This window comes from Pseudophryne corroboree, chromosome 3 (genome assembly GCF_028390025.1).
Source record: "Pseudophryne corroboree isolate aPseCor3 chromosome 3, aPseCor3.hap2, whole genome shotgun sequence".
Taxonomy (NCBI): Eukaryota; Metazoa; Chordata; class Amphibia; order Anura; family Myobatrachidae; genus Pseudophryne; species Pseudophryne corroboree.
The window spans coordinates 800,032,025-800,059,983 of record NC_086446.1 but is presented as its reverse complement, the minus strand read 5'-3'; the positions used below and the strand labels follow the sequence as shown (position 1 = coordinate 800,059,983).

Below are 27,959 nucleotides of genomic sequence, written 5' to 3'. Positions count from 1 at the left end.
TATTGCAGGATTCTGCACAAGGCGTCATAAAATAAATAAAAACAAATCGAAGCAGCAATTACACATTTTATAGGTTTATTTTTGTGTGGGGGCAATTTAAGAAAAGCTTAACTCATGAGATACGCTAATGCAGAATACCGTAGTCCGCATGATTCTTAATAAGGGTTGTGATCTGCACAAATATAACAGACTTGACCCCGATAACTTTAGATGGTGTTAGCCGCTGCGGCCTATGGGTCACAGTATTGCCGGTGAGGTACTGTCCTGGCATCCTGTGCGGCCCGATGGCTGCGCATGTGCAATACAAACAATTGGTTGGAACTGGAAAGCCACTTTTTGCACCACTGCAATAGGCAAGCAGCAAGAGTAGTGTCACTGGGACACAGGCACCGCTGAGATAGCCTTCTATTGGACGCTCTGTCCCAGAGTGATTATAATGGTAAATTGCCCCATTAAGTCAATGGCTTTCGCTGAAAATAGCAGTAAAATCAGATGTTAATTAATGGGGCAAAAATGCAACCAATGGAAAATAGGACCCTATAGTGCAGTGGTTTCCAAACTTTTTTGAATCACGGCGCCCTAGAATATCAGAATTTTTTTCACGGCACCCCTAGGCCAAAAATTTCTTATTGAGAAATTTACAAAGAAATATTACATTAAGTAGATGGCGTTTATATGTCATCCTTAGGGTCAGTTGTGTGGTGAGGGACAGGATTTGCTTCTGTTTGGCCACATATTTTATGACTGGCAGCCACCAGCACTGGTTTTGCCTATTATATTGACCATGAATAATTTGAATTGGTCCTAGACCACCAACCCAAGGCACCCCTGCAAGTGTCCCGAGGCACCCCAGGGAGCCACGGCACACAGTTTGGGAACCTCTGCTATAGTGGAAATGTATCAAGCCTTGGACAGAGATAAAGTGGAAAGTTGCCTAAACCAACCAATCAGCTTCTGTCATTTCAAAGACCACGCTAGATAAATAACAGTTAGTAGCTGATGGGTGCCGTGGGAAGCTTCACCATTTTACCTCTCTCCAAGACTTGACACCTCTCCCCCAAAGTCTCATAACTTTCACAAGCATTTATTGGTCACTGTTTAACCTTATACCAGGCTCGTCACTAATGCCAGTGGGGTAATATATAACATGAGAAGGGGGCGGGGCACATTGATTTGTTATAAATGACATTTTCTTCCATTAAATGTAAGCACACACAGTGCAGGCGGCCATTTTGTTGTGGAGGCATCAATTCACTAGGGCAAGGGGTAGCTGCTCCCTTCTTCTGTAGCCTCATCCTAATTTCTTTTCAGCACACACAGGGGCCAACGCACCCTTTTTGGGATATCATTTCCAGATCCGAAAGCCCAAGCAGGGCCCCTAGTGCAAACTCTAGATCAGAGCAGGTACCTTTAAAGCCGAAGAGCACTCCAGGCCGGGCCTTACAGCTGTAGCCATGCCCAGGAGTCACTCATGAACATTGGGTCCTCCCACAAAATGGCCGTCTCCGATGTCTATAAGTGATTGGCAATGCAGAATTACTAACAGTATAATTGGGTACATTCAGTAATGTTGGAACATTGCCCTTTGTGATATCCTATTATTTATGTTGTCTTTGTCCTCCGCCCCCCAGACCGACGAGGGAGAGTCTCTGTCTCTCATCAGTGAAACCAATACTGCAACCGTTGGCGGCCTGAACCCTGGGGCGATTTATTCCTTCCAGGTGAGAGCCAGAACAGAGCGCGGGTACGGAGCCTACAGCGGAAACATGTACTTCCAAACCCTGCTGGGAGGTGAGCGCAACAAGCCTGCACTAGTGATCTGCTGAATAACACACGGCTCTTCAGTCCAGCCTCAGGGGGAGATGTATCAAGCCTTGGAGAGAGATGAGAGAGTAGTTTCCCATAGCAACTAATCAGCTTGTAACTGTCATTTCAAAGACTGTGCTGGATAAATGACAGAAGCTGATTGGCTGATTGACTCCTCCACATTATCTCTATTCAAGGCTTGATACATCTCCCCCCCCCCAGTGAAACAGAGAGAGGCCATTATACGGGAGGGCAGATAATCAGAGAGAGCAGCTCCTTTCTATAGCGTGACCTAGTATACGGATGATGCCTTACTCCTGATACCCACTTGTCAGATGAGTTATTTTATTTCCATACCACAAGCTTAATGCGGCCCACCGACAAAGGACAGAAGGTGCAGAGGCCATTGTGCCACCATATGATACAAGCTGAGATAGGCGCAGTTTCTAGCTACAGGTTGTGTATGAGGTGGTCAGTGCTCCGATGTACAAATTGCAATGAGCCGCTTCATCCTTCACCCACACAGAGAGGGTCATTCCGGTTTGATCGCTAGCTGCCGTTGTTCTCAGCGCAGCGTTCAGGCAAAAAATCGGCAATGCTGCGCATGCGTATGCTTCGCAATGCGCACGCGCGACGTACGGGTACAAAGGCATTTGTTGTTTAGCTCAGGTTCTAGCAAAGTTTTCAGTCACACTGACGCCCGCAAGAAGATCGACAGGAAGGGGGTGTTTCTGTTTTCAGGCAGTGTTTGCAAAAAAGCAGGTGTGTCTGAAAAAACGCAGGCGTGGCTGGGCGTTCGCTGGGCGGTTGTATGACGTCAATTCCGGACACAAATAGGCGGAAGTGACCGCAAGCGCTGAGTAGGTTCAGAGCTTCTCTGAAACTGCGCAAACTGTTTTTGCAGAGCTCGGCTGCACATGCGTTCGCACTTCTGCTAAGCTAAAATACACTCCCCAGTGGGCGGCGGCATAGCGTTTGCACGGCTGCTAAAACTAGCCAGCGAGCGATCAACTCGGAATGACCACCAGAGAGCAAAATCAGGAACAGAAGCCTTGAAACTGCCAGATACAGCCCTGCCCCCCAATCCAGCCAACTATAGCCATGAGCGCAAGGACACCCCCCCTTCCTATAGGCCACTCCCATTTCTGGGTGTAAGAATCGGGACAATCCTGCCAAAGTTGGGACTGTTGCATAGTAGAGGCCGCCATATTGTGAGCTGAGGCAATAGTCAGCCTATCAAATCATTGGCAGCTTGGTGACTGCACTGAGGCATGAGGTACACTACAAAGTGACTCATTCCCGGGTGTGGATCATTAGATCGACAGTGTCTAGGTCGACAATGTTTAGGTCGACCACTATAGGTCGACAGGGGTTCTAGGTCGACAGGGTTTCTAAGTCGACAGATCAAAAGGCCGACGTGAGTTTTTTTAATGTGTGTCGATTTCTTTGTAGAGTGACCGGGAACCCCAATTAGTGCACTGTGTCCGCTCGCCATGCTTCGGGCAAGGTGTCTCGCTTTGCTCGGCACAAATTACCGTTCCAATCGTAGTCCACGTGGATCGTTAAGTATAAAAAAGTTTAAAAAAAATGAAAAATAATTGAAAAACTCATGTCGACCCTTTGACCTGTCGACCTAGCACATGTCGACCTATAACCCCTGTCGACCTTCCAACCCTGTCGGCCTAGTGACTGTCGACCTATAGTGGTCGACCTAGACAGTGTGGCTCTTCAGACCGGATCCCCTCATTCCCAGTGAGCTGTATTCTGTTGGTTTCGTCCACCATACTGGCTGCCTGCACTGCGTGTGAGCGACGCCTCCACATTAATCGCTATGTGTAACACACCGTGTGCACATCAATGCCATAGTATTTAGCATTATTACTGTATATTGTATATTGTGCTTTAAATGTTCCTGGCTACCAACAGTGACAAAGTGACTTAGGGGGACATTTACTAAGCAGTGATAAGAGCGGAGAAGTGAGCCAGTGGAGATATTTCCCCATCAACCAATCAGCAGCTCTGTATCATTTTATAGTATGCAAATTATAGATGTTACTTCACTGTTGATTGGTTGCCATGGGCAACTTCTCCACTGGCTCACTTCTCCGCTCTTATCACTGCTTAGTAAATGTACCCCTTAGGAGTCTATTTACTAAGCCTAGGATGGAGATAAAGTCGCTGGAGATAAAGTACCAGCCAATTAGCTCCTAACTGCCATGTCATGGCTGTGTTTGAAAAATGACAGTTAGGAGCTGATTGGCTGGTACTTTATCTCCGTCCACTTTATCTTCATCCAATGCTTAGTAAATAGACGCCCAATGCACTGACTCCGTTATAAGTACATGCCACCCAAACACCCCGATCTGTGGGGGATAGTGCAGATCTGAAGTGACTGTCCCCCGGGTCCAAGCGCTTGTCCCTACTCATCATTATTCTCCAGGCGCCAATGGCAAACTCATGGCTAATGTTCTGCCAGGTCACCGGACTATGGATACAGTTCTGTCCCCTTGCTCTTCATTCCAATACCCTGCCTGGCAAAACGGGCATTACTCGGTGCCTGATCTCAGATACCCCGCTACCCGTATGGAATAAAAGCTGCTTGGTGGCAGCTTATTACCTCACACTAATTATATAGGGGTCATTCGTTACCCCTTGTGAACATAGGTATGCGCAGGGGGGGGTGCCTAGTGCGCACAGGCACCCCCTAATGTCTGGAACCCTGATCTCACATGCAGCGATCCTCTGATGCAGCGACCCCTCTGCGCTGCACCCTGCAGGACTGCATAACTGACCGGACGCCTGGGTTAATCAAGGGTGCCACTGCCACCGGCTTTCAAACTCCCGGCTCCACCTCCATGTACAAAAACAGTGTGATGTGACGTGATTACGTCATGCTGCTCGCACGTCCACCCGTCACACCCGCCACACGCCCACCTCTCTCCTTCAATGCTATGCCAACGCCAGCCACTGATGAGGATCAGCATGCAGCCAGCGTTCCTCTTAGTAATACAAATTCAATACTGTCCGGCGGTCGGCAGCAGCATTGACACGTCACTCATTTTTCCAGCAGCAGCAGCAGTAACTAGTCTGCGACTGTCAGTGTCAGGGAGTGACTGACTTGTAAATAAGCTGCTGCAGCTTGCAGAGGAAGGAGAGGGGGAGCCAGACCAGGCTGAGGAGGAGCAGTGTAATTGCAGTTAGTGCCATCAGGGGTGTTTGTTTGATGCACACCACAACATGTGACAATGTATCTGCTTTATTAGGATTGGTACAATGGTGGATATTTTAGATTGCGTTGACCGTCAATAGATGGTGCTAAACACGCCCAAAAGGCGGTGCTAGACACACCCCTCCGACGGTGCACCCTCTAATAAAATGTGCTGCGCACTCCTATGCTTGTGAAAGAAATCTATAATGGCACATGGTGTATTGGTAGGATGGAGCGGGGTACGTTTTTCTTGCCTGATGTATCCGACTACGGGGGAAATTTACTAAGATAGGAGTTCTATTTAAGATGGGATGTTGCCCCTAGCAACCAATCAGATTCCAGGTATTATCTTCTAGAAGGTGCTAGATAAAGGAGAAGTAGAATGTGATTGGTTGCTATGGGCAACATCACATCTTAAATAGATCTCCCATCTTAGTAAATTTACCCCTACATGTTCACGTTTCCAGTTGCTATAATAACTGTTTATGTGTCACAGGCGGGGAGCAGTCTCAGGTATCCCAGGACAAGCTGCCGCTTATCGTGGGCTCCTGCCTGGGCGCTTTGGCTTTCATCGGAATCTCCGTCATGCTGCTCCTCATTCTTTTCTTCAAGAGGTAAATACCAATGTTACGCTGTCATTAGCCAATGTAACCGCGCTGATATCCTAAACAAGTCTGCGGCTTAATCCGCCCCAGTCGGAAGTGGCATTGTAATAAATAGGCGTGGTCAGGGTGGGTCAAGACATGATTTTGGAGGATCAGAGGCGTGGCCAAATTAACATTGTTCCCATCTGGAATGACATATTGGCAGATGCTTATAAGTTCGTAGGTGCACAGTGGATGTGAGCAAGAAGGTTAGTCCACACGTTGACTCCAAACCGGAGTAGGTTTTATTGAATATAACAGATTGCATGTGATAGAAGACAAACAGCAATCAGTACAATAAGGCATCGCTCTTGGGCTTAGTACTATACAGCCGTACAGCACTGTGGTGCTCCAATAACACAGTTTCACACCTGTGCACATGCAAATACTTTTATAGAGGCATGTAAACAAGTCCTGCACCTGGTGTCTAGAAAGTCTGACCTTTAAGTTTGGTGAATAAAATATGTAGTCATGTGATGTTATTTAGACAGATGAGTCATGTACAATACCACATAGTGAAGAGACAGCACCTAGTGATTAACTATTTAATTACATTTAACTAAGCAAGGTCAGTGTTGATGGTGTAGTGGTTAGCATTACCGCCTCACAGCACTGAGGTCATGGGTTCGATTCCCACCATGGCCCTAACTGTGTGGAGTTTGTATACTTTTCCCGTGCTTGTGTGGGTTTCCTCCGGGTACTCCGGTTTCCTCCCTCAATCCAAAAATATACTGATAGGTTAATTGGATCCCAACAAAAAAAACCCTAGTGTATAAGTGTCTGTGTACATGGCCAGACTAGATGGGTGATTTTTATCAGCTGTCAAATTCTATGTTTCTGTGTTGGCTAGCATATAATAACATAGATATCATCAGCTACTTTTACATCGATGTCCAGATGAGCAGGAAGAACCTGGCTATGGGGCAACTTAATGCTAAACAAGGACTAAGCAAGAACGTATTCTCCATGCATAATAATTCTCACAGCGACACCTTCAGTCGGTTCTGCCATTCTGCATCACTAACCAGACATTGAAAACACCTAATTCTTGCACAATAACATGTGCAGCTTGTTATGTGATTTTATGTTTATAACTTTATAATATATAATATATACTATTCACCACTTTTGATAATTGTCCCTTATGAAACAATTTAGCGGTCCGCAGTGCCTTACAGAGAACATAAAAAGGGGAAATTCCAAATGCAAATCAAAAAGCAGAATGAGAACTCATTACTTTTTGTGATGGGCTATGTCATGTTTTATATATGCATAGGATACCATTGTATACATTCAAGCATAGCACATATGGATCATGCATTATATACAAAGCACATTACTGTAACCAGAACAGGTAGTTATCAGAGTAATGACTCTTTGTCACCACCTTATGGCTAAAGGTGATACTGCAAGGTCTTTCTTTTAAAACAGTAATATAAGGAGACTGGGTAATAACAGACAGAGAGGTAAGAGGGCCCTGCTAGTATGAGACACATTAATGGCTTACAGTGACCTGGAGTATGATACCTCGTTACTCTACAAATATTTAGTATGTCTGTGCATTACCTTTGCCATATAAGTGAATGTGTGTCCCCTGTGTATTTCCAGCAAACGGCGAGAGACGCCATATACCGACAGGCTGCAGCATTATATCAGCTCAAGAGGTGAGTGCAACGTTCACTGTGCTACAGGTAGGCAGGGTAATGCTGGGACTTGCAGTTCCATAAAGGATGAATAACAAAATATATAAATACTGTATGTATGCATGTAGTTCATCAAACCTCATCCTCATTCCCGACAGCCATTGCGAAGCCCGCGCAGGCAACCTGCGGGTCTTCTGCACCTACATGCCCCACTCAGCTGTCACTTGTATATACATTCCTCCAGAGAGCACCCATGGAGCTAATGAATACAACAGCCTTTCCCCCGCACGGTAAACACAGGGTTAATGCTAACCCTTACATTCTGCAGGCAGTGCTTTTTCCCGCTGGTTTTCCATCACAGCTCCTGGGGCGGTGAGGAAGAGTTCTCCCTCGGGCATAATGTGCGGGGTAAACCATGCTGACGGAATTGGGCAGTGCGCTTACTGTACTTAGCCCCGAGATAAACATCAACACTGGATTATCTCAACTGCAGATCCCAGCTGATCCATGTAAATTGCCAGCCACAGATCACAGTTGTATGCAGAACACCTTCATTGGTGCAAGTAGATTTTTTCCCGTAGTGGTACTGATAGTAAAAATGGGCGTGGTCACGTGTTATGAGGGTGTGTGGTCACACAAAACTAGGGGAGTGGCTACATGACAAAAGGGGCATGGCTACATTATGCCACACACCGTAATGCCCATTACACATTATGCCACACATCTTAATGCTTATTACACTTGATGCCACACAACGTAATGCCCATTACACATTATGCCACACTCTGTAATGCCCATTACACATTGTGCCACATACCGTAATGCCCATTACACATTATGCCACACACCGTAACGCCTATTACACATTGTGCCACACACCGTAATGCCCATTACACATTGTGCCACACACCGTAACGCCTATTACACATTATAACACACACCTTAATGCTTATTACACACACCGTAATGCCGTAACACCCATTACACATTATAACACACACCGTAATGCCCATTATACATTATGCCACACACCGTAATGCCTATTACACATTATGCCACACACCATAATGCTTATTACACATTATGCCACACACCGTAATGCCCATTACACATTATACCACACACCGTAATGCCTATTACATATTATGCCACACACAGTTATGCCACTGACACCATTTTATGTCCCACACACAAAAATGCCCCATAAATTATGCTGCTGCGGTGGGCTGGTGGTACTGAGTACCACCACTTTATTCCTTAATGGTACTCCATACCACCCTACTTTCAGCATTGCACATAATACTAGTAATACATGCATTGTAAATGCGTGCAGATTACTATACACAGACCATACTTGCCTACCTGACCCTCTCCATGAGGGAGAAAATGCTCTGTTCCTGGACTTTCCTGGTAATGTATGATTACCATCACCTGTGGTGAAACACCTTTCTTATCAATAACTAGTTAACCACAGGTGATGGCAATTATACATTATCAGGAAAGTCCAGGAACAGAGCATTTTCTCTGACGTCCTAGTGGATGCTGGGAACTCCGTAAGGACCATGGGGATAGCGGCTCCGCAGGAGACTGGGCACATCTAAGAAAGATTTAGGACTACCTGGTGTGCACTGGCTCCTCCCGCTATGACCCTCCTCCAGACCTCAGTTAGATTTCTGTGCCCGGCTCGAGCTGGATGCACACTAGGGGCTCTCCTGAGCTCCTAGAAAGAAAGTATATTTTAGGTTTTTTATTTTACAGTGAGACCTGCTGGCAACAGGCTCACTGCATCGAGGGACTAAGGGGAGAAGAAGCGAACCTACCTACTTGCAGCTAGCTTGGGCTTCTTAGGCTACTGGACACCATTAGCTCCAGAGGGATCGACCGCAGGACCCGTCCTTGGTTTTCGTTCCCGGAGCCGCGCCGCCGTCCCCCTTACAGAGCCAGAAGCACGAAGATGGTCCGGAAAATCGGCGGCAGAAGACTTCAGTCTTCACCAAGGTAGCGCACAGCACTGCAGCTGTGCGCCATTGCTCCTCATGTACACCTCACACTCCGGTCACTGATGGGTGCAGGGCGCTGGGGGGGGGGGGGGGGCGCCCTGAGCAGCAATAAAAACACCTTGGCTGGCAAAATAATCACAATATATAGCCCCAGAGGCTATATATGTGATAAATACCCCTGCCAGAATCCATAAAAAAGCGGGAGAAAAGTCCACGAAAAAGAGGCGGAGCTATCTCCCTCAGCACACTGGCGCCATTTTCTCTTCACAGTGCAGCTGGAAGACAGCTCCCCAGGCTCTCCCCTGTAGTTTTCAGGCTCAAAGGGTTAAAAAGAGAGGGGGGGCACTAAATTTAGGCGCAATATGGTATATACAAGTAGCTATTGGGAAAAATTCACTCAATATAGGCCCTCATTCCGAGTCGTTCGCTCGGTAATTTTCTTCGCATCGCAGCGTCTTTCTGCTTAGTACGCATGCGCAATGTTCGCACTGCGACTGCGCCAAGTAATTTTGCTATGAAGATAGTTTTTTTACTCACGGCTTTTTCTTCGCTCCGGCGATCGTAATGTGATTGACAGGAAATGGGTGTTACTGGGCGGAAACACGGCGTTTTATGGGCGTGTGGATAAAAGCGCTACCGTTTCCGGAAAAAACGCGGGAGTGGCTGGAGAAACGGAGGAGTGTCTGGGTGAACGCTGGGTGTGTTTGTGACGTCAAACCAGGAACGACAAGCACTGAACTGATCGCAGATGCCGAGTAAGTCTGAAGCTACTCTGAAACTGCTAAGTAGTTTGTAATCGCAATATTGCGAATACATCGTTCGCAATTTTAAGAAGCTAAGATTCACTCCCAGTAGGCGGCGGCTTAGCGTGTGTAACTCTGCTAAAATCGCCTTGCTAGCGAACAACTCGGAATGAGGGCCATAGTGTTAATCCCTACATTATATAGCGCTCTGGTGTGTGCTGGCATACTCTCTCTCTGTCTCCCCAAAGGGCTTTGTGGGGTCCTGTCCTCAGTCAGAGCATTCCCTGTGTGTGTGCGGTGTGTCGGTACGGCTGTGTCGACACGTTTGATGAGGAGGCTTATGTGGTGGCAGAGCAGATGCCGATAAATGTGATGTCGCCCCCTGTGGGGCCGACACCAGAGTGGATGGATAGGTGGAAGGTATAAACCGACAGTGTCAACTCCTTACATAAAAGGCTGGATGACGTAACAGCTGTGGGACAGCCGGCTTCTCAGCCCGCGCCTGCCCAGGCATCTCAAAGGCCATCAGGGGCTCAAAAACGCCCGCTCCCTCAGATGGCAGACACAGATGTCGACACGGAGTCTGACTCCAGTGTCGACGAGGTTGAGACATATACACAATCCACTAGGAACATCCGTTACATGATCCCGGCAATAAAAAATGTGTTACACATTTCTGACATTAACCCAAGTACCACTAAAAAAGGGTTTTATGTTTGGGGAGAAAAAGCAGGCAGTGTTTTGTTCCCCCATCAAATGAGTGAATGAAGTGTGAAAAAGCAAAAAAGTTACTGATGGCGTACCCTTTCCCGCCAGAGGATAAGTTACGCTGGGAGATATCCCCTAGGGTGGATAAGGCGCTCACACGTTTGTCAAAAAAGGTGGCACTGCCGTCTTAGGATACGGCCACTTTGAAGGTGCCTGCTGATAAAAAGCAGGAGGCTATCCTGAAGTCTGTATTTACACACTCAGGTACTATACTGAGACCTGCAATTGCCTCAGCATGGATAGTGCTGCTGCGGCGTGGTCTGATACCCTGTCTGATAATATAATACCCTAGACAGGGATAATATTTTGCTAACATAGAGCATATTAAAAGACGTCGTCTTATATATGAGGGATGCACAGAGGGATATTTGCCGGCTGGCATCCAGAATTAATGCAATGTCCATTCTGCCAGGAGGGTATTAGAGACCTGTCACTGGACAGGTGATGCTGACTTTAAAGGCACATAGAGATTCTGCCTTATAAGGGTGAGGAATTGTTTGGGGAGGGTCTTTGGGACCTTGTATCCACAGCAACAGCTGGGAAAGAAAAAAGTTTTACCTCAGGTTTCCTCACAGCCTAAGAAAACTGTATTATCAAGTACAGTCCTTTCGGCTTCAGAAAAGCAAGCGGGTCAAAGGCGCTTCCTTTCTGCCCAGAGACAAGGGAAGAGGGAAACAAAAATCTTCCCCTGCTGCCTCTGAGTCCACCGCATGTCACTGGGACTCCACAGGTGGAGCCAGGTGCGGTGGGGGCGCGTCTCGGGAACTTCAGCGACTTCTGGGCTCGCTCACAGGTAGATCCCTGGGTTCTGCAAGTTGTATCACAGGGATACAAGCTAGAGTTCGGGGCGACACCCCCTCGCCGTTACCACAAATCAGCCTTGCCTGCTGCCCTCGGAGAGGTAATACTGGCGAAAATTCACAAGCTGTACTTCCAGCAGGTGATAATCAAGGTACCCCTCCTTTAACAAGGCCGGGGTTACTATTCCACAATGTTTGTGGTACCGAAACCTGAGGGTTCGGTGAGACCCATTTTAAAATTGGGATCCTTGAACACATATATAAAAAAAATTCAAGTTCAAGATGGAATCGCTCAGGGCGATTATTGCAAGCCTGGACGAGGGAGATTACATGGTATATCGGGACATCAAGGATGCTTGCCTGCATGTCCCATTTACCATCCTCACCAGGAGTACCTCAGATTTGTGGTACAGGATTGTCATTACCAATTCCAGACGTTGCCGTTGGGCCTGTCCACGGCACCGAGGGTATTTACCAAGGTAATGGCCGAAAGGATGATACCCCTTCGGAAAAAGGGAGTTTTAAATTATCCCATACTTGGACGATCTCCTGATAAAGGCGAGGTCCAGGGAGCAGTTGTTGGTAGGGGTAGCACTATCTCTGAAGTGCTACAACAGCACGGTCGAATTCTAAATATTCCAAAGTAACAGCTGGTCCCTACGACACATCTACTGTTCCTGGGAATGGTTCTGGACACGGACCAGAAATAAGTGTTTCTCCTGGAGGAGAAGGCCAAGGAGCTGTCATCTCTAGTCAGAGGCCTCCTGAAACCAAAACAGGTGTCGGTGCATCACTGCACGCAAGTCCTGGGAAAAATGGTAGCTTTCTACGAAGCAATTCCATTCGATAGGTTCCATGCAAGAACTTTTCAGTGGAACCGGTTGGACAAGTGGTCCAGGTCGCATATCAGATGCATCGTCTGATAACCCTGTCTCCATGGACTAGGGTCTCTGCTGTGGTGGCTGCAGAGTGCTCATCTTCAAGAGAGCCGCAGAGTCGGCATACAGGACTGGGTCCTGGTGACCACGAATGCCAGCCTTCAAGGCTGGGGGGCAGTCACACAGGGAAGTATCTTCCAGGGACTATGGTCAAACCAGGAGATTTCCCTACACAAAAATATTCTGGAACTGAGGGACATTTACAATGCCCTAAATCAAGCAAAACCCCTGCTTCAAAACCAGCCGGTACTGATTCAGTCAGACAACATCACGGCGGGCGCCCATGTAAACCAACAGGGTGGCACAAGAAGCAGGATGGCGATGGCAGAAGCCATAAGGATTCTCCGAGGGGCGGAGAGTCATGTGTTAGCACTGTCAGCAGTGTTCATTCCCGGAGTGGACAACTGGGAAACAGATCTTCTCAGCAGACACAACCTCCACCCGGGAGAGTGGGGACTTCATCCAGAAGTCTTCCAAAGGATTGTACACCATTGGGAAAGGCCACAGGTGGACATGATGGCGTCCCGCCTCAACAAAAAGCTATAAAAGACATTGCGCCAGGTCAAGGGACCCTCAGGCGATAGCTGTGGACGCTCTGGTAACACCGTGGGTGTACCAGTCGGTGTATGTGTTCCCTCCTCTGCCTCTCATACCCAAGGTACTGAGAATAATAAGAAGGAGAGGAGTAAGAACTATACTCGTGGTTCCGGATTGGCCAAGAAGAGCTTGGTACCCAGAACTTCAAGGAATGATCTCAGAGGACCCATGGCCTCTGCCGCTCAGACAGGACCTGCTTCAGCAGGAGCCCTGTCTGTTCCAAGACTTACCGCGGCTGCGTTTGACGGCATGGCGGTTGAACACCGGATCCTAAAGGAAAAAGGCATTCCGGAGGAAGTCATTCCTACGCTGATTACGGCTAGGAAAGATGTGACCGCAAAACATTATCACCGCATATGGCAAAAATATGTTGCTTGGTATGAGGCCAGGAAGGCCCCAACAGAGGAATTTCAACTGGGTCGAATTCTGCACTTCCTACAGTCAGGAGTGACTATGGGCCTAAAATTGGATTCCATTAAGGTCCAGATTTCGGCTCTGTCGATTTTCTTCCAGAGAGAACTGGCTTCACTGCCTGAAGTTCAGACATTTGTAAAGGGAGTGCTGCATATTCAGCCCCAACTTGTGCCTCCAGTGGCACCTTGGGATCTCAACGTGGTGTTGAGATTCCTAAAATCATGGAGCTACTTAAAACCGTGGATCTGAAATATCTCACGTGGAAAGTGGTCATGTTGTTGGCCTTGGCTTCGGCCAGGCGTGTATCAGAAATGGCGGCTTTGTCAGGTATAAGCCCTTATCTGATTTTCCATATGGATAGGGCAGAATTGAGGACTCGTCCCCAGTTTCTACCTAAGGTGGTATCGGCTTTTCAATCGAACCAACCTATTGTAGTGCCTGCGGCTACAAGGGACTTGGAGGATTCCAAGTTACTGGATGTAGTCAGGGCCTTGAAAATTTATATTTCCAGGACGGCTAGAGTCAGAAAAACTGACTCGCTATTTATCCTGTATGCACTCAACAAACTGGGTGCTCCTGCTTCTAAGCAGACTATTGCTCGCTGGATTTGTAGTACAATTCAGCTGGCGCATTCGGCGGCTGGACTGCCTCATCTAAATTCCAAGTTACTGGACGTAGTCAGGGCCTTGAAAATTTATATTTCCAGGACGGCTAGAGTCAGAAAAACTGACTCGCTATTTATCCTGTATGCACCCAACAAACTGGGTGCTCCTGCTTCTAAGCAGACTATTGCTCGCTGGATTTGTAGTACAATTCAGCTGGCGCATTCGGCGGCTGGACTGCCGCATCTTAAATCAGTAAAAGCCCATTCCACGAGGAAAGTGGGCTCATCTTGGGCGGCTGCCCGAGGGGTCTCGGCTTTACAATGTTGCCGAGCTGCTACTTGGTCAGGGGCAAACATGTTTGCTAAATTCTACAAATTTGATACCCTGGCTGAGGAGGACCTGGAGTTCTCTCATTCGGTGCTGCAGAGTCATCCGCACTCTCCCGCCCGTTTGGGAGTTTTGGTATAATCCCCATGGTCCTTACAGAGTTCCCAGCATCCACTAGGACGTCAGAGAAAATAAGATTTTACTCACCGGTAAATCTATTTCTCGTAGTCCGTAGTGGATGCTGGGCGCCCATCCCAAGTGCGGATTGTCTGCAATACTTGTATATAGTTATTGCCTAACTAAAAGGGTTATTGTTGAGCCATCTGTTGAGAGGCTCTATTATGTTCATACTGTTAACTGGGTATAATATCACGAGTTATACGGTGTGATTGGTGTGGCTGGTATGAGTCTTACCCGGGATTCAAAAATCCTTCCCTATTGTGTCAGCTCTTCCGGGCACAGTATCCTAACTGAGGTCTGGAGGAGGGTCATAGTGGGAGGAGCCAGTGCACACCAGGTAGTCCTAAATCTTTCTTAGATGTGCCCAGTCTCCTGCGGAGCCGCTATCCCCATGGTCCTTATGGAGTTCCCAGCATCCACTACGGACTACGAGAAATAGATTTACCGGTGAGTAAAATCTTATTTTCTCCCTCATGGAGAGGGTCAGGTAGGCAAGCATGACACAGACCATATTTAATGCATGCAGATTACCATACACATACCATAGTAGATGCATATAGATTACCATACACAGACCCTAGTAGATGCATGCAGATTACCATACACAGACCATAGTACATGCATGTATATTACCAAACACAGACCCTAGTAGATGCATTCAGATTACCATACACAGACCATAGCAGATGCATGTAGATTACCATACACAGACCCTAGTAGATGCATGCAGATTACCACTTCTGACTATCGTACAGGAACATGGAAGAAAATTCACTTTTATTTTACATTCATTACTAAATTGCAGCAGTGTCAGTGTTACATTACTGGATGGTTTGCTGCACCCGTCTCCTTCCTCTGCTGCATATAATGAGGATGCACCTGTTTACTTAACAAAACAATGCAACATTTCTATAAACCTGTCCTGTACACTAGATCACAAGTTCTCAAACTCGGTTATCAGGACCCCACACAGTGCATGTTTTGCAGGTCTCCTCACAGAATTGCAAGTGAAATTATTTGTTCCACCTGTGGACCTTTTAAAATGTGTCGGTGAGTAATTAATACACCTGTGCACCTGCTGGGTTACCTGCAAAACATGCACTGTGTGGGGTCCTGAGGACCGAGTTTGAGAACCTGTGCACTAGATAATAGGAACAGGCCTAGTAAAGTTTAATGACTTAGCACTGTTCATGAGAGTAGCAGAAAGAGCTGATGACACCAGTTACCTGCGTGGCGCTGATGGCTAATGATTTTGGGATATATGGGTGTGATTCATTGCAGAATACTGTGCGCATACATCCTGGTATTAAGGTCACCACCTCATCCCTTTAATTCTGGACACATATTAATTACACAGGTTCTGTGGCTGATTAAAACCAGGTGAAAAGAAGTCTTGAAGTCAGCCAGCTACAGAACCTGTGTACTTAATATGTGTCCAGAATTAAAGGGATGAGGTGGTAACCCTACCTGGTATACTAGTGTGAAGCGAGCTATGTGTGGAAATAATGGGATTGGCCAAGCAGTAATTGTGGGAAACTTGCTGTACAATATAATGATATTTCTCTGTGTTAAGGTTTAGGGGTGAAGTATTACATTGACCCTTCCACCTATGAGGACCCCACAGAGGCCGTCCGAGAGTTTTCCCGGGAGATCGATGTATCATTTGTGAAGATTGAAGAGGTCACCGGAACAGGTACAGGCCGCGAGGACGCAATTCACAACCCCCACCCAGGGGCGGATTCAGGGGGGAGGAAATCAGGGTGATCCGATGGACAGACGGACCTGCCTGGTGCCTCAGCCTATATATACACCCTCAGTCCCATTCTTCCGGCTGTTCTAACGCAGGAGTGGAATGAGTAATAGTAAGCATTTAGGGGGTCAATACAATTGGAATACAGTCCACTATGACGACAGTGGCACTGTGGACTCAAGAAAGCCGACACCAGGATCCCAACATGGTTAAATGCTGCATACAGCAAAGTAACCTAACCGTGCAGAGCCTGTAACTTCAAACATGCCCCTGAAGCCATAATCATACTTCCCTACTCTCCTGGAAGGTGCGGGAGACTCGCGATTTTTGGGGTAGACCTCTGCAGTCTCGGAACAGTGGGCAGGATGGAGATATAATACCGGGAATTGTGAGTCCATATAGAGGGGGCGGAGCTAAAATGGGCCTAATCACAAAGAGCCCAGTCCCACCCCCAGGGGGGTCAGCTGGCCCTCCTCCTACCTAGCACTAGCACCTGGCAGGGATACCTCAGCCACTATCCCGGCCTCCTTGCTGGTCTCCCTTGCTGATCTGGTTGGCGGCGGCTGCGGGGTCCCTGTGCTACACCTGAGACATGACTGCGGCTGCAGGGAGGTGGAAACCCAGCCCAGCTCAGGTCCCCTACTCTGGAACTACAGTAGGTCACCCTAGGCAAGTGCTTAGGCTGCCTATGCCCAGGTACAGCCCTACACACAAGCTGGTGAATGCCGTTACGTAACTATGCTCATATGCATCATTGATTATTTACTATAAAGTAAAGCAAAAATAGGGTAAAGTAAAAGAGGGTATATGATAAGAGCGGACAACTTCCACGCATAGGATTTGTACCATATAACATAACGTTGTCTAGGAGTATTTATAAACGTGGGGATGTCTTTCTGCTGCAGGAAACTTTGGGGATGTGTGTCGCGGGCGGCTGTGTCTCCCTGGGAAGCGGGAGACGGCGGTGTGTATCCGCACCCTACGCTCAGGGAGCGGGGACAAAGAGCGAGGGGAGTTCCTCAGTGAGGCCAGCATCATGGGTCAGTTTGAACACCCCAACGTGGTACGTCTGGAAGGCGCTGTGACCCGCAGCCGTCCCATCATGATTCTTACAGAGTACATGGAGAATGGAGCGCTGGATGCTTACCTCAGGGTACGTGGGGGCTCACTGAGATAAAGTCTTCTCACACGCAAGATTAGGGATCTATTTATTAATATTTGAGTTAAAGCTGCATTAATGATCTATCTGTATAGATGTGGATCTTAGTGCCTGTTATCGGGTATCAATGACCTGCGCCAGGGCGAGGGCTTGCAGCAACTTGCAAAGCAGAAACTGGAGATTTCATTACATACTTCCTTCGGTCTTGTACCCTGGCAACAGCGTAGCCTAACACTGTACACTGCGGGTTACCGCGCAAGTGCGACACATGGATCCAACTTTCCTTCCCATAAGAAGGAGCGAGATAGTAACATTAGATGACCGCATTAGTTCCCACAGTCAAGCTCTGAAATCTTTCAGTGTTCCGAGCTTGATATGTACGGTAAATAAGTTTCCATACGATATAGGGGGGCAGCGTTGCAGAATGGGGGTCATTCAGAGTTCATTGCAGCAGCAAATTTGTTAGCAGTTGGGCAAAACCATGTGCACTGCAGGTGTGGCAGATGTAACATGTGCAGAGAGAGTTAGATTTGGGTGGGTTATATTGTTTCTGTGCAGGGTAAATACTGGCTGCTTTATTTTTACACTGCAATTTAGATTTCAGTTTGAACACACCCCACCCAAATCTAACTCTCTCTGCACATGTTACATCTGCACACCTGCAGTGCACATGGGGGGTAATTCCAAGTTGATCGCAGCAGGAATTTTGTTAGCAGTTGGGCAAAACCATGTGCACTGCAGGGGAGGCAGATATAACATGTGCAGAGAGAGTTAGATTTGGGGGGGTTATATTGTTTCTCTGCAGGGTAAATACTGTCTGCTATATTTTTACACTGCAAATTAGATTGCAGATTAAACGCACCCCACCCAAATCTAACTCTCTCTGCACATGTTATAGCTGCCCCTCCTGCAATGCACATGGGCCCTCATTCCGAGTTGTTCGCTCGCAAGCTGCTTTTAGCAGCATTGCACACGCTAATCCGCCACCTACTGGGAGTGAATCTTAGCTTATCAAAATTGCGAACGAAAGATTCTCAAAATTGCGAATAGACAGTTCTTAGCAGTTTCTGAGTAGCTCCAGATTTACTCGGCATCTGCAATCAGTTCAGTGCTTGTCGTTCCTGGTTTGACGTCACAAACACACCCAGCGTTCGTCCAGACACTCCTCCGTTTCTACAGCCACTCCCGCGTTTTTCCCAGAAACGGTAGCGTTTTTTCGCACACACCCATAAAACGGCCTGTTTCCGCCCAGAAACACCCACTTCCTGTCAATCACACAACGATCACCAGAACGAAGAAAAAACCTTGTAATGCCGCGAGTAAAATACCTAACCCCATAGCAAATTTACTTGGCGCAGTCGCAGTGCGGACATTGCGCATGCGCATTAGCGGCTAATCGCTCCGTTGCGAGAAAAAAATAACGAGCGAACAACTCGGAATGACCACCGTGGTTTTGCCCAACTGCTAACAAATTTGCTGCTGCGATCAGGTCTGAATTAGGCTCAATATGTCTTAACAGAACACAGGAGAAATCCATGACGCCCTCCTGCGATAATAGCTTCATAAATAGGTTGAATCCTTACCAATGCAGTCATCATGTGGAAACCATTGTTTGCGCATGGATAACGGGGTTGGGCACTTGGATAAATAGGCCCCTAAGTCTTTTTGTTCTATGTACCCTTACATTGCGTTATCATGCTCAGTTTATTGGGCGATTGTTGAGTGTCTGTCTCCTCTTGTTCCTCAGCAGTGTGAGGGTGGTCTCTCCGCCCTGCAGATGGTCTCCATGCTGCGCGGTGTTGCGTCCGGCATGCGGTATCTGGCAGACAGAAGTTATATCCACAGAAATCTTTCCGCTTGCAGCATCTTGGTGAATGGACAGCTGGTGTGTAAGGTGGCAGGTCTGCGTCGTCCAGGAGATGTGGTAAATCTTTCATTACTACCATAACCTTTAAAATGTGAAATCTAGCATCGGGTGGAGTTTGCTAAGTGACCATCTTCTCCTCCTCTCTGCCCTCAACTTGCCATCCCACCCCTACCTGTTCTCTCCTCACCTGGACATCATCCTCTGGTGAGGGGGAAGGTACCCGAGAACTTCTCCTCCAGACCCTTCTCACCCTAGAAGCCACTATGTCCTTCAATAACACTCTCATTATCTCTCCCTTAGATTACTTACCACCCCTATCTGGGCTTCCAAACTCTCACCTCCTCCCCTCATTACTATGTCCCTAAGTCTGCTGCTCCAGTTACTTTCCTCTCTTGTCGATCCTTCTCTGCCAGTCACTGCGTTAGCTCCCTGTTGCCCATAGAATCAATTCCAGCTTCTCCACCCTACAGCTCAGGACCCATTTCCATATACTCTCTCTCCATCTGCCCCTCTGCCAATAACACCTCCTCTCCTCCTCCCAGACCACCTACTCTCACCTTCAGGATCTCTCCCATGCCTCCCTCAACCTCTGGAATGCCTTCTCTGGCTCAATCACACTTGCCTCCAACCTCCTAGTCTACTCAGCCCTCCTTTTCTGTGTCTAGCCTTCTACTAGAATGTAAGCTCCTGTGAGCAGGGCCCCCTTCCCATTGTATTCTCCACGGAGGGTCATTCAGACCCGATCGCATGCTGCAGTTTTTTGCAGCCGTGCGATCAGGTCTGAACTGCGAATGCGTGTGGGCCGCATTGCGCAGGCGCCAGCGACGGCCATCGCCGGGCAGTGACAAAAGGAACAAAGAAAATGATCGCACCGGCGATCGCAAGAAGATTGACAGATAGAAGGCGTTTGTGGGCGGCAACTCACCATTTTCTGGGAGTGGTCGGGAAAAACGCAGGCGTGCCCGGCCGTTTCCAGGGAGCGATCCTAACGTCAGCTTCCTTCTGGATCATCGCAGTGTTTTGTTTGTGCAGCTCACTGCACAGCCGAACGCATCCCTGCAAAGCGCTAACCCCCTCCCCTGTAGGCGGCGATTACCTGGTCGCAGCAGTGCAAAAAACAGCCTGCGTGCGACCAGGTCGGAATTACCCCCCCATGTCATTATGTAATTTGAGCAGTGGAATTATGTTTTTATGTATATGTGTAAAGCTATAACTTGTTGCATGCTTTATCTCTGTATTCTTCATTATGGATCCATATAAAGAAAAGATAATATTAAAATAATTACAATAGGTCTCAAATCGCCTCTTAATAATTAGTGCTGCTCTTGTTTGACAAGTAGCGGTATATTTACTAAAGTGCCGGTTTGGGATCCGGTCTGAAGATCGACAGTGTCTAGGTCGACAATGTTTAGATCGACCACTATAAGTCGACAGTCACTAGGTCGACATGGATGGAAGGTCGACAGGGTTTCTAGGTCGACATGTGCTAGGTCGACAGGTCTAAAGGTCGACATGAGTTTTTAATTTTTTTTTCTTTTTTTGAACTTTTTCATACTTAACGATCCACGTGGACTACGATTGGAACGGTAAAGTGTGCCGAGCGAAGTGGTAGCGGAGCGAAGGCACCATGCCCGAAGCATGGCGAGCGAAGCGGGCCATGCGAGGGGACGCGGTGCCCTAATTTGGGATCCCGGTCACTCTACGAAGAAAACGACAAAAATAAAATAAAAATCCTCATGTCGACCTTTAGGCCTGTCGACCTAGCACATGTCGACCTAGAAACCCTGTCGACCTTCCATCCATGTCGACCTAGTGACTGTCGACCTATAGTGGTCGACCTAAACATTGTCGACCTAGACACTGTCGATTTGATGAACCACACCCGCCGGTTTATAGTAGTGGAGATGTTGCCTATAGCAACCAATTAGATTCTACTTATCATTTATCTAGCACCTTCTAGAAGATAATAGCTAGAATCTTGGTTGCTATGGGAAAATCTCAACTTCTATAAAGCTGTACTTTAGTAAATATACCCCGTAGAGTCTGTATAATATTCAGTACAATTAAATGAATTCTCCATAAAAATAAGGTGCAGTCCACAGTTTATTATTTACAGCCTACAGTATCTGCTAAAACAAGTCGCCAGCGTATTCCGATGCGCTTTACAATTGGGAACAGTTGTTCAGTGACGGTCCGCCATCTTTGTTTCAGGTTAGGAGGCAGTCTGTACGTTGGCTGTCTCCCGAAGCTCATCACCAACGCAAGTTCTCCTGCGCGAGCGATGTATGGAGCTACGGAATCGCCATGTGGGAGGTGACGTCCTACGGAGAGCGGCCATACTGGGACATGAGCAACCAAGAGGTGACGTGTACAGTGTCTCTGTTACTGTTTAGGCTGCTAGATGAGTGTACTCTCTCGTCCCAATCCACACGCCTGTGACCGACACTCCAGTAAAGGGGTTCCCTGCCTGGAACTAAACATTCAGCTTTATACCACGCATGTGTCATCTGCTTGCTACATAGCGTGGAGATAATTGATACTTTACATTTTGGTGTAGGAAGCATTGGAGCTGTCTGGAATTGACTTCTGTTATCTGGCAGAAAGTTGCCTGCTGTGCTTCAGATACTGTATCTCCCATGAGCTTGCAGTCAGATGCTATTGTTGTCCTCAGACGTCATAGGGGGTGATTCAGACCTGATAGCTGCTGTTTGTTTTCGCACAGCGGGCGATCAGCAATAGACTTTATATGCGTATGCACCGCAATGCGCATGTGCGTCGGCAAACAACAACGGGCATCACCGAAGAGCGACAGGATGGTGCAAAAATTTAGATTGCACGGAAGTTCGCAAGTTGATTGACAGGAGGAGGACGTTTGTGGGTGGTAACTGAACATTTTCTGGAAGTGTCAGGGAAAACGCAGACGTTCCCAAGTGTTTTCAGGGAGGGTGTGTGACGTCAGCTTCGGCCCCAATCAGCCTGTTCTCATCGCACTGTAGGAGTAAGTCCTGGCCTGCGCACACACTGCACGCACTGGAAAAATCATTCGATGGTGAGTGAGTTGCAAACGGATTTGCAGTTGACTGAGGGGGTTTTAAGCAGCTCGCCGTACATATGCGCCCGCACACTTGCACTTGCACGGTGAATATACTCTCCCCTTGGGCGGCGACTATCTGAACACAGCGCTCAGGTCCGAATCACCCCCCATAGTCTTCTACAAACCAAAGAGACAATTGTAATTGTATCGATTGACTTGCAATTTTCCCACACAGAGTAATCTCATTTTCCCCCAAACCAAACAGAAATTAATATCTTTAGTAAAATAATGAAATGTCATTCCTCATCCGGAAACAATTCTCTTGGATAAAACGTGTGCGGTGCACTGAAGTAAAACACAATTGCAACATATACACAATTTTGATTTAAAAAAACAAAAACATTTTTCTACCTCATCCAGTGAATTCTGTACAATCTAATTGCATCATTTTGCCCAGGCCTCATATCCCTGCAGTGACGTCATGTGAATTTGTCTTCACTTAGCTCTATGAGTTACATTTGAAGCATATAGGGGGACATTCCGAGTTGATCGTAGCCCTGCAAAATTTTGCAGGGCTACGATCATGACAATAGACATGCGGGGGGACGCCAAGCACGGGCTATCCCGCCCCGCATGTCAGTGCTGCCCCCCCCCCCCCGCAGAAGTGCAAATGCATCGCACAGAGGCGATGCTTTTGCACTTTAGGAGTAGCTCCCGGCCAGCGCAGCTTTGGCGTGCTGGCCGGGAGCTACTCGTCTATCCCCGGCCCGCAGCGGCTGCGTGTGATGTCCCGCCCTCCCCGCATGGTCCGGCCACGCCTGCATTGGCCGGACCGCGCCCACAAAACGGCGGCCAAACGCCACTGTTCCGCCCCCCCCGCCCAGCGACCGCCTCTGCCTATCAATCAGGCAGAGGCGATCGAAGCTCTGCGTCTGGCATGCACCGGCGCATTCGCAGTTCTGACCCGATCACTGCGCTGCGATAAACTGCAGCGTGCGATCGGGTCAGAATGACCCCCATAATACTTGGTTTGAGTGCTGGGTTCCAGGGATTGTATGTTGCCCTCACTAGATGTCCGGGCAGTCTCTGACAGGCAGGAATATCGCCCTTTGAAGCTGAAACTATGAGATACTGGGGGATATGTACTAAGCCTCGGAGAGTGATAAAATGGAAAGAGATAAAGTTCCAGCCAATCCGCTCCTCACTGCTCTGGTTATAGTTTCATCTAGCAGTATAAATGTCCTAATGATCTGATTGGCTACAGGTCTAGCTATGTGAATGTTCTATTGATCTGATTGGCTACAAGTCTAGCCATGTGAATGTTCTAATGTTCCGATTGGCTACAGGTTGTCCTAATCATGTGAATTTTCTAATGATCCGATTGGCTACAGGTTGTCGTAGCCATGTGATGTTCTATTGATCCGATTGGCTACAGGTTGTCCTAGCCATGTGAATGTTCTAATGATCCGATTGGCTACAGGTTGTCCTAGCCATATGAATGTTCTAATGATCCGATTGGCTACAGGTTGTCTTAGCCATATGAATGTTCTAATGATCCGATTGGCTACAGGTTGTCTTAGCCATATGAATGTTCTAATGATCCGATTGGCTACAGGTTGTCCTAGCCACGTGATGTTCTATGGATCCGGTTGGCTACAGGTTGTCCTAGCCATGTGATGTTCTATTGATCCGGTTGGCTACAGGTTGTCCTAGCCATGTGAGTGATACAATGTTTTTGGCTCTGCACACTTTTTGGTAACTCATCAACTTCACTGAGAAGAAAACCAAATACAGTTGGAGACCCCACAAATTAAACAAGAACAGCTTGGTGTCCCATCACTGCTCTACTTCTTAATTGTCTCTGTTTTGTCTGACTTTCAGGTATTGGATGCCATTGAGCAGGAATATCGCCTGCCCCCACCCCCTGACTGCCCCAGTGCCCTGCACCTCCTCATGTTAGACTGTTGGCAACGTGATCGCTCACAGAGGCCTCGCTTTGAGCAGATTGTCAGCTCACTGGACCGTATGATTAGGAACCCCAGTTGCTTAAAAACGGTGGGAGTTTCTAGCACCAGGTGAGTGCTGTACTGTGCATTTACCTCCAGCATTAGACGCTATTACAGTGCGACAGTATGTCTATTACATCAGAACAGGGGTCTCGCAGTATTAAGGTTTGAGTTGCAGTTTCATTGTAAGCCCCTATTTCCACTGGCTGCCGACTCTGGGATAAATACTAAATTATTCAATCACTATGAAATATTATTGACTATTTATTAACATTTACTTATATAGCCCCAGCATATTCCATTGTGCGTTATAATTGGGAACGAAACAGTAATAAGATGAGATGATTAATAACAGACAGAGGGGAAGAAGAGCCCTGCTTGCAGGCGTACACTCTATAAGAAAATAGGAGTGTGATACATGAGGATAAGTGCTACATATTGCATATTATCCCAGCCAGATAACAGGAAGTCTTGGTGGGCTGTAATGCAGCAATGTTGGCCTGGGGTCAGCGGGAAGTGTGAGTGTAGAAAGAGAATGAATAACCACGCCCACTTGTGACTTATTCACTGAAGCATACACAACATCTAATCCTATGGATCATTATTTTTCTTCCACTAGAATTTATGTGGTACCTCTAGGGTTGGTGTGGGCACAGGTAAATTATGCTTATGTCAGTTTACAGTTGTGATGGCAGCTCCAGTGGATTTTCCTTCTTTTTTGGAAACGACTCTACGATCTTCTCCTCAGGTTGTAGCAGAGAGGCTAGTCCCATACACACAGTAAAGTGACTGACTGATCAGTAATTTACTATAAAGTGAACATGAGGTATTTTGTTGAAGTACTCTCTTGCTAGGTGGTTAGTGTCCTATAACATTCATTTACTTGTAATTCATTAAAAGGCAAAGGTATAAGCATCTAATGCTGGTCTTTCTTTATTCCAGAGAACAATAGCTTTGGTTTTCCGATTATAAAGCACAAGCAATCCAGTTCCGCTTGTTTATCACAGTCATAGGCATGCGCAGAACATTTTATTAGGGGGTGTACCGTCGGAGGGGTGTGTTTAGCACCACCTACTGGGCGTGTCTAGCACCGACTATTGGGCATGTCTAGCACCGCCTATTGGCACTCAAAGCAATATAAACATATGCCCTCAGCAGTACCACTTACTCAATACCCCCAGTGGTGCCAGATAAACAAATGCCCCCAGCGGTGCCAGATAAATACATGCCCCCAGCGGTGCCAGATACACACTTGCCCCCAATGATGCCAGATACGCACTTGCCCCCAGCGGTGTCAGATACACATTGCCCCCAGCGGTGCCAGATACACACTTGCCCCCAGCGGTGCCAGATACACAAATGCCCCCAGCGGTGCCAGATACATAAATGCCCCCAGCGGTGCCAGATACATAAATGCCCCCAGCTGTGCCAGATACATATGCCCCCAGCGGTACCAGATACATAAATGCCCCCAGTGGTGCCAGATACATCTATCCCCCCAGTGGTGCCAGATACATAAATGCCCCCAGTGGTGCCAGACACATGTATGCCCCCATTTGATTTCCATCTCTGCCGCTGAGGGAAGGAGAGCGCAGCGCGCGTCTCTCCTGTGCCTCACTTCACTGAGTCCCTGGCTGTCTCCGGCGGCCATTTGAAATATGGCGCCGGCTTGTGAGCCAATCAAAGCTCACGGGCTGGCTGCCAATCAAGAGATGGTCCGCGAGCTCTGATTGGCTGACAGCTGAGAGACATTGTAAATGACTGCCGGAGACTGGGACACACAGTGAAGGGCAGGATGCTCATTTCTGTGAACATCAGCATTGCATCCAATTAGTAATCAGGCTCATTGTGTTTACACATGTCCCCGACAGATTATAAACCCATATGCGCAAGGCCCCATATCTTCCTTACATAATATCTAGGTGAATGCATCTGTCTGTCTGTATTAGTTTGTACTTATGTATTCTATTGTAAGTTCCCCGGTACGGAATCGTGTGGCGCCCTATAAATATAAGATAATAATAAAATCCTGTTGAGAATGACAATTATTTGTCCTGACTCGCTAACAAAAGCCACCTGCTGTTTATGCTGAAGTGATGGTAACACGTTGTTTTATTCATTGTGTTATTCAACATTCTGCATTATTTAGTGTAAGAGCTGTGTCTTTCCTGACTGCTATTTGTGTGGAAAGCTGCCATCGTTCTCCTTCTCTTCCTCACCAGGCCCTCGCAGCCGCTCCTCAGTAACTGTCCACCAGACTTCCCGTCTCTCTCCTCGCCCCACGAGTGGCTGGAAGCCATCAAGATGGAGAGATACAAGGAGAACTTTGACAAGGCCGGATACACAACCCTGGACATCATTTCACAGCTGACCGCAGAGTGAGGAGAGCGCGTTTCTATATCTTCTCTCTTTCTCACTAACGTTACTTTCTCACACTTTTATTCACTGTTATTTCACTTTCTGACCAGTGTGTCCCTCCTGGCACCTGTGTAACTTTCCTATATTCTTCACTTCCAGAGACATCAAGCTGATCGGAGTGACACTATCTGGGCACCAGAAAAAAATTCTCAGCAGTATCCAGCTGTTGAAGGCTCATCTGCAACCTCTGGAACCCGTCGAAGTTTGAGGAGGCGATCGGCATAGAGACTGATGTCCTGACTAGAGAACGGGTGACTTAAAGGGTACAGGCGGAAAACAGAGACGGTCAAGAGAATTATAGTCTTGGACGCACACATACAAACACAGACTGATATATAAGCAGGTGGAGCAGTAGCTCCAGCTGATGTTAAGGAGGTGGAACCAGAGACAGCGGCTTAAGGTAGCGGAGAGCGTCTGACCCCAGAACAGTACGGATACCGATTGGACGGTGGCATCTGGCCCAGAGAGGGTTGTTTCCAAACTAAAATGATAGCAATTCTCCCCGAATGTAGACCAATGCTGTATTGTTCAGGAGACCACATAAGGCTCAATCCTGGATCTTGTGGTACAACAGCTGTCAGGACTGGCATCATACATTGGTAACAGAAGTGTACAAGATGGGGCTGTTTGTGTTTTAGGTCAGTGGTGGCTGGATGGAGTAAGGAATACATCAGTGCCTGTTATCCAGGAGATAGACGCACTCCGGCCAATCGTCCGGCCATCTTCCTATCATATTTGTTACTTTTACGGAATCATTATTTTGGGGCCAAACATGAAGTGACATTTCTTCCCAGTATCATACGCGATATTGAAGTATATGTGGTCGCTTTCGGGCTGGTCTCTTTTCATGAACTCAAATGGCGAGTCCGCAGATGTGAATTTGCGCATTTTTGCCTACAGTATGTCCATCCTATTCTGAGTAGGACGTAACTTGGCCATGTCTGTCTTTCTGTGAAATAGGGCGTATCAGGGCAGGAGCTGGGCGGTGGCAAAGTGATCGCACGTAACCAACCGGACTTGTGGGTGTGTCCTGGGTGTGTATCTGAAGTTCC

The 27,959-nt window shown here is 47.5% G+C and overlaps 1 protein-coding gene across 1 annotated transcript in view; it reads left to right on the top strand.

Annotated features, from left to right (window-relative positions):
• The window catches only part of LOC135057444 (ephrin type-B receptor 5-like), a 101,612-nt gene extending 73,967 nt beyond the window's left edge, over positions 1 to 27,645 (top strand). Inside the window, exons 7-16 of the mRNA XM_063963336.1 lie at positions 1,632 to 1,791; positions 5,511 to 5,628; positions 7,267 to 7,322; positions 16,247 to 16,366; positions 17,329 to 17,576; positions 19,330 to 19,503; positions 21,661 to 21,810; positions 24,365 to 24,558; positions 26,712 to 26,867; positions 27,007 to 27,645. Coding sequence (XP_063819406.1) covers positions 1,632 to 1,791; positions 5,511 to 5,628; positions 7,267 to 7,322; positions 16,247 to 16,366; positions 17,329 to 17,576; positions 19,330 to 19,503; positions 21,661 to 21,810; positions 24,365 to 24,558; positions 26,712 to 26,867; positions 27,007 to 27,115 — 1,485 coding nt within the window. The 3' untranslated portion in view covers positions 27,116 to 27,645. The remainder of the gene's footprint in view (positions 1 to 1,631; positions 1,792 to 5,510; positions 5,629 to 7,266; positions 7,323 to 16,246; positions 16,367 to 17,328; positions 17,577 to 19,329; positions 19,504 to 21,660; positions 21,811 to 24,364; positions 24,559 to 26,711; positions 26,868 to 27,006) is intronic.
• The last annotated feature ends 314 nt before the right edge of the window (positions 27,646 to 27,959 follow it).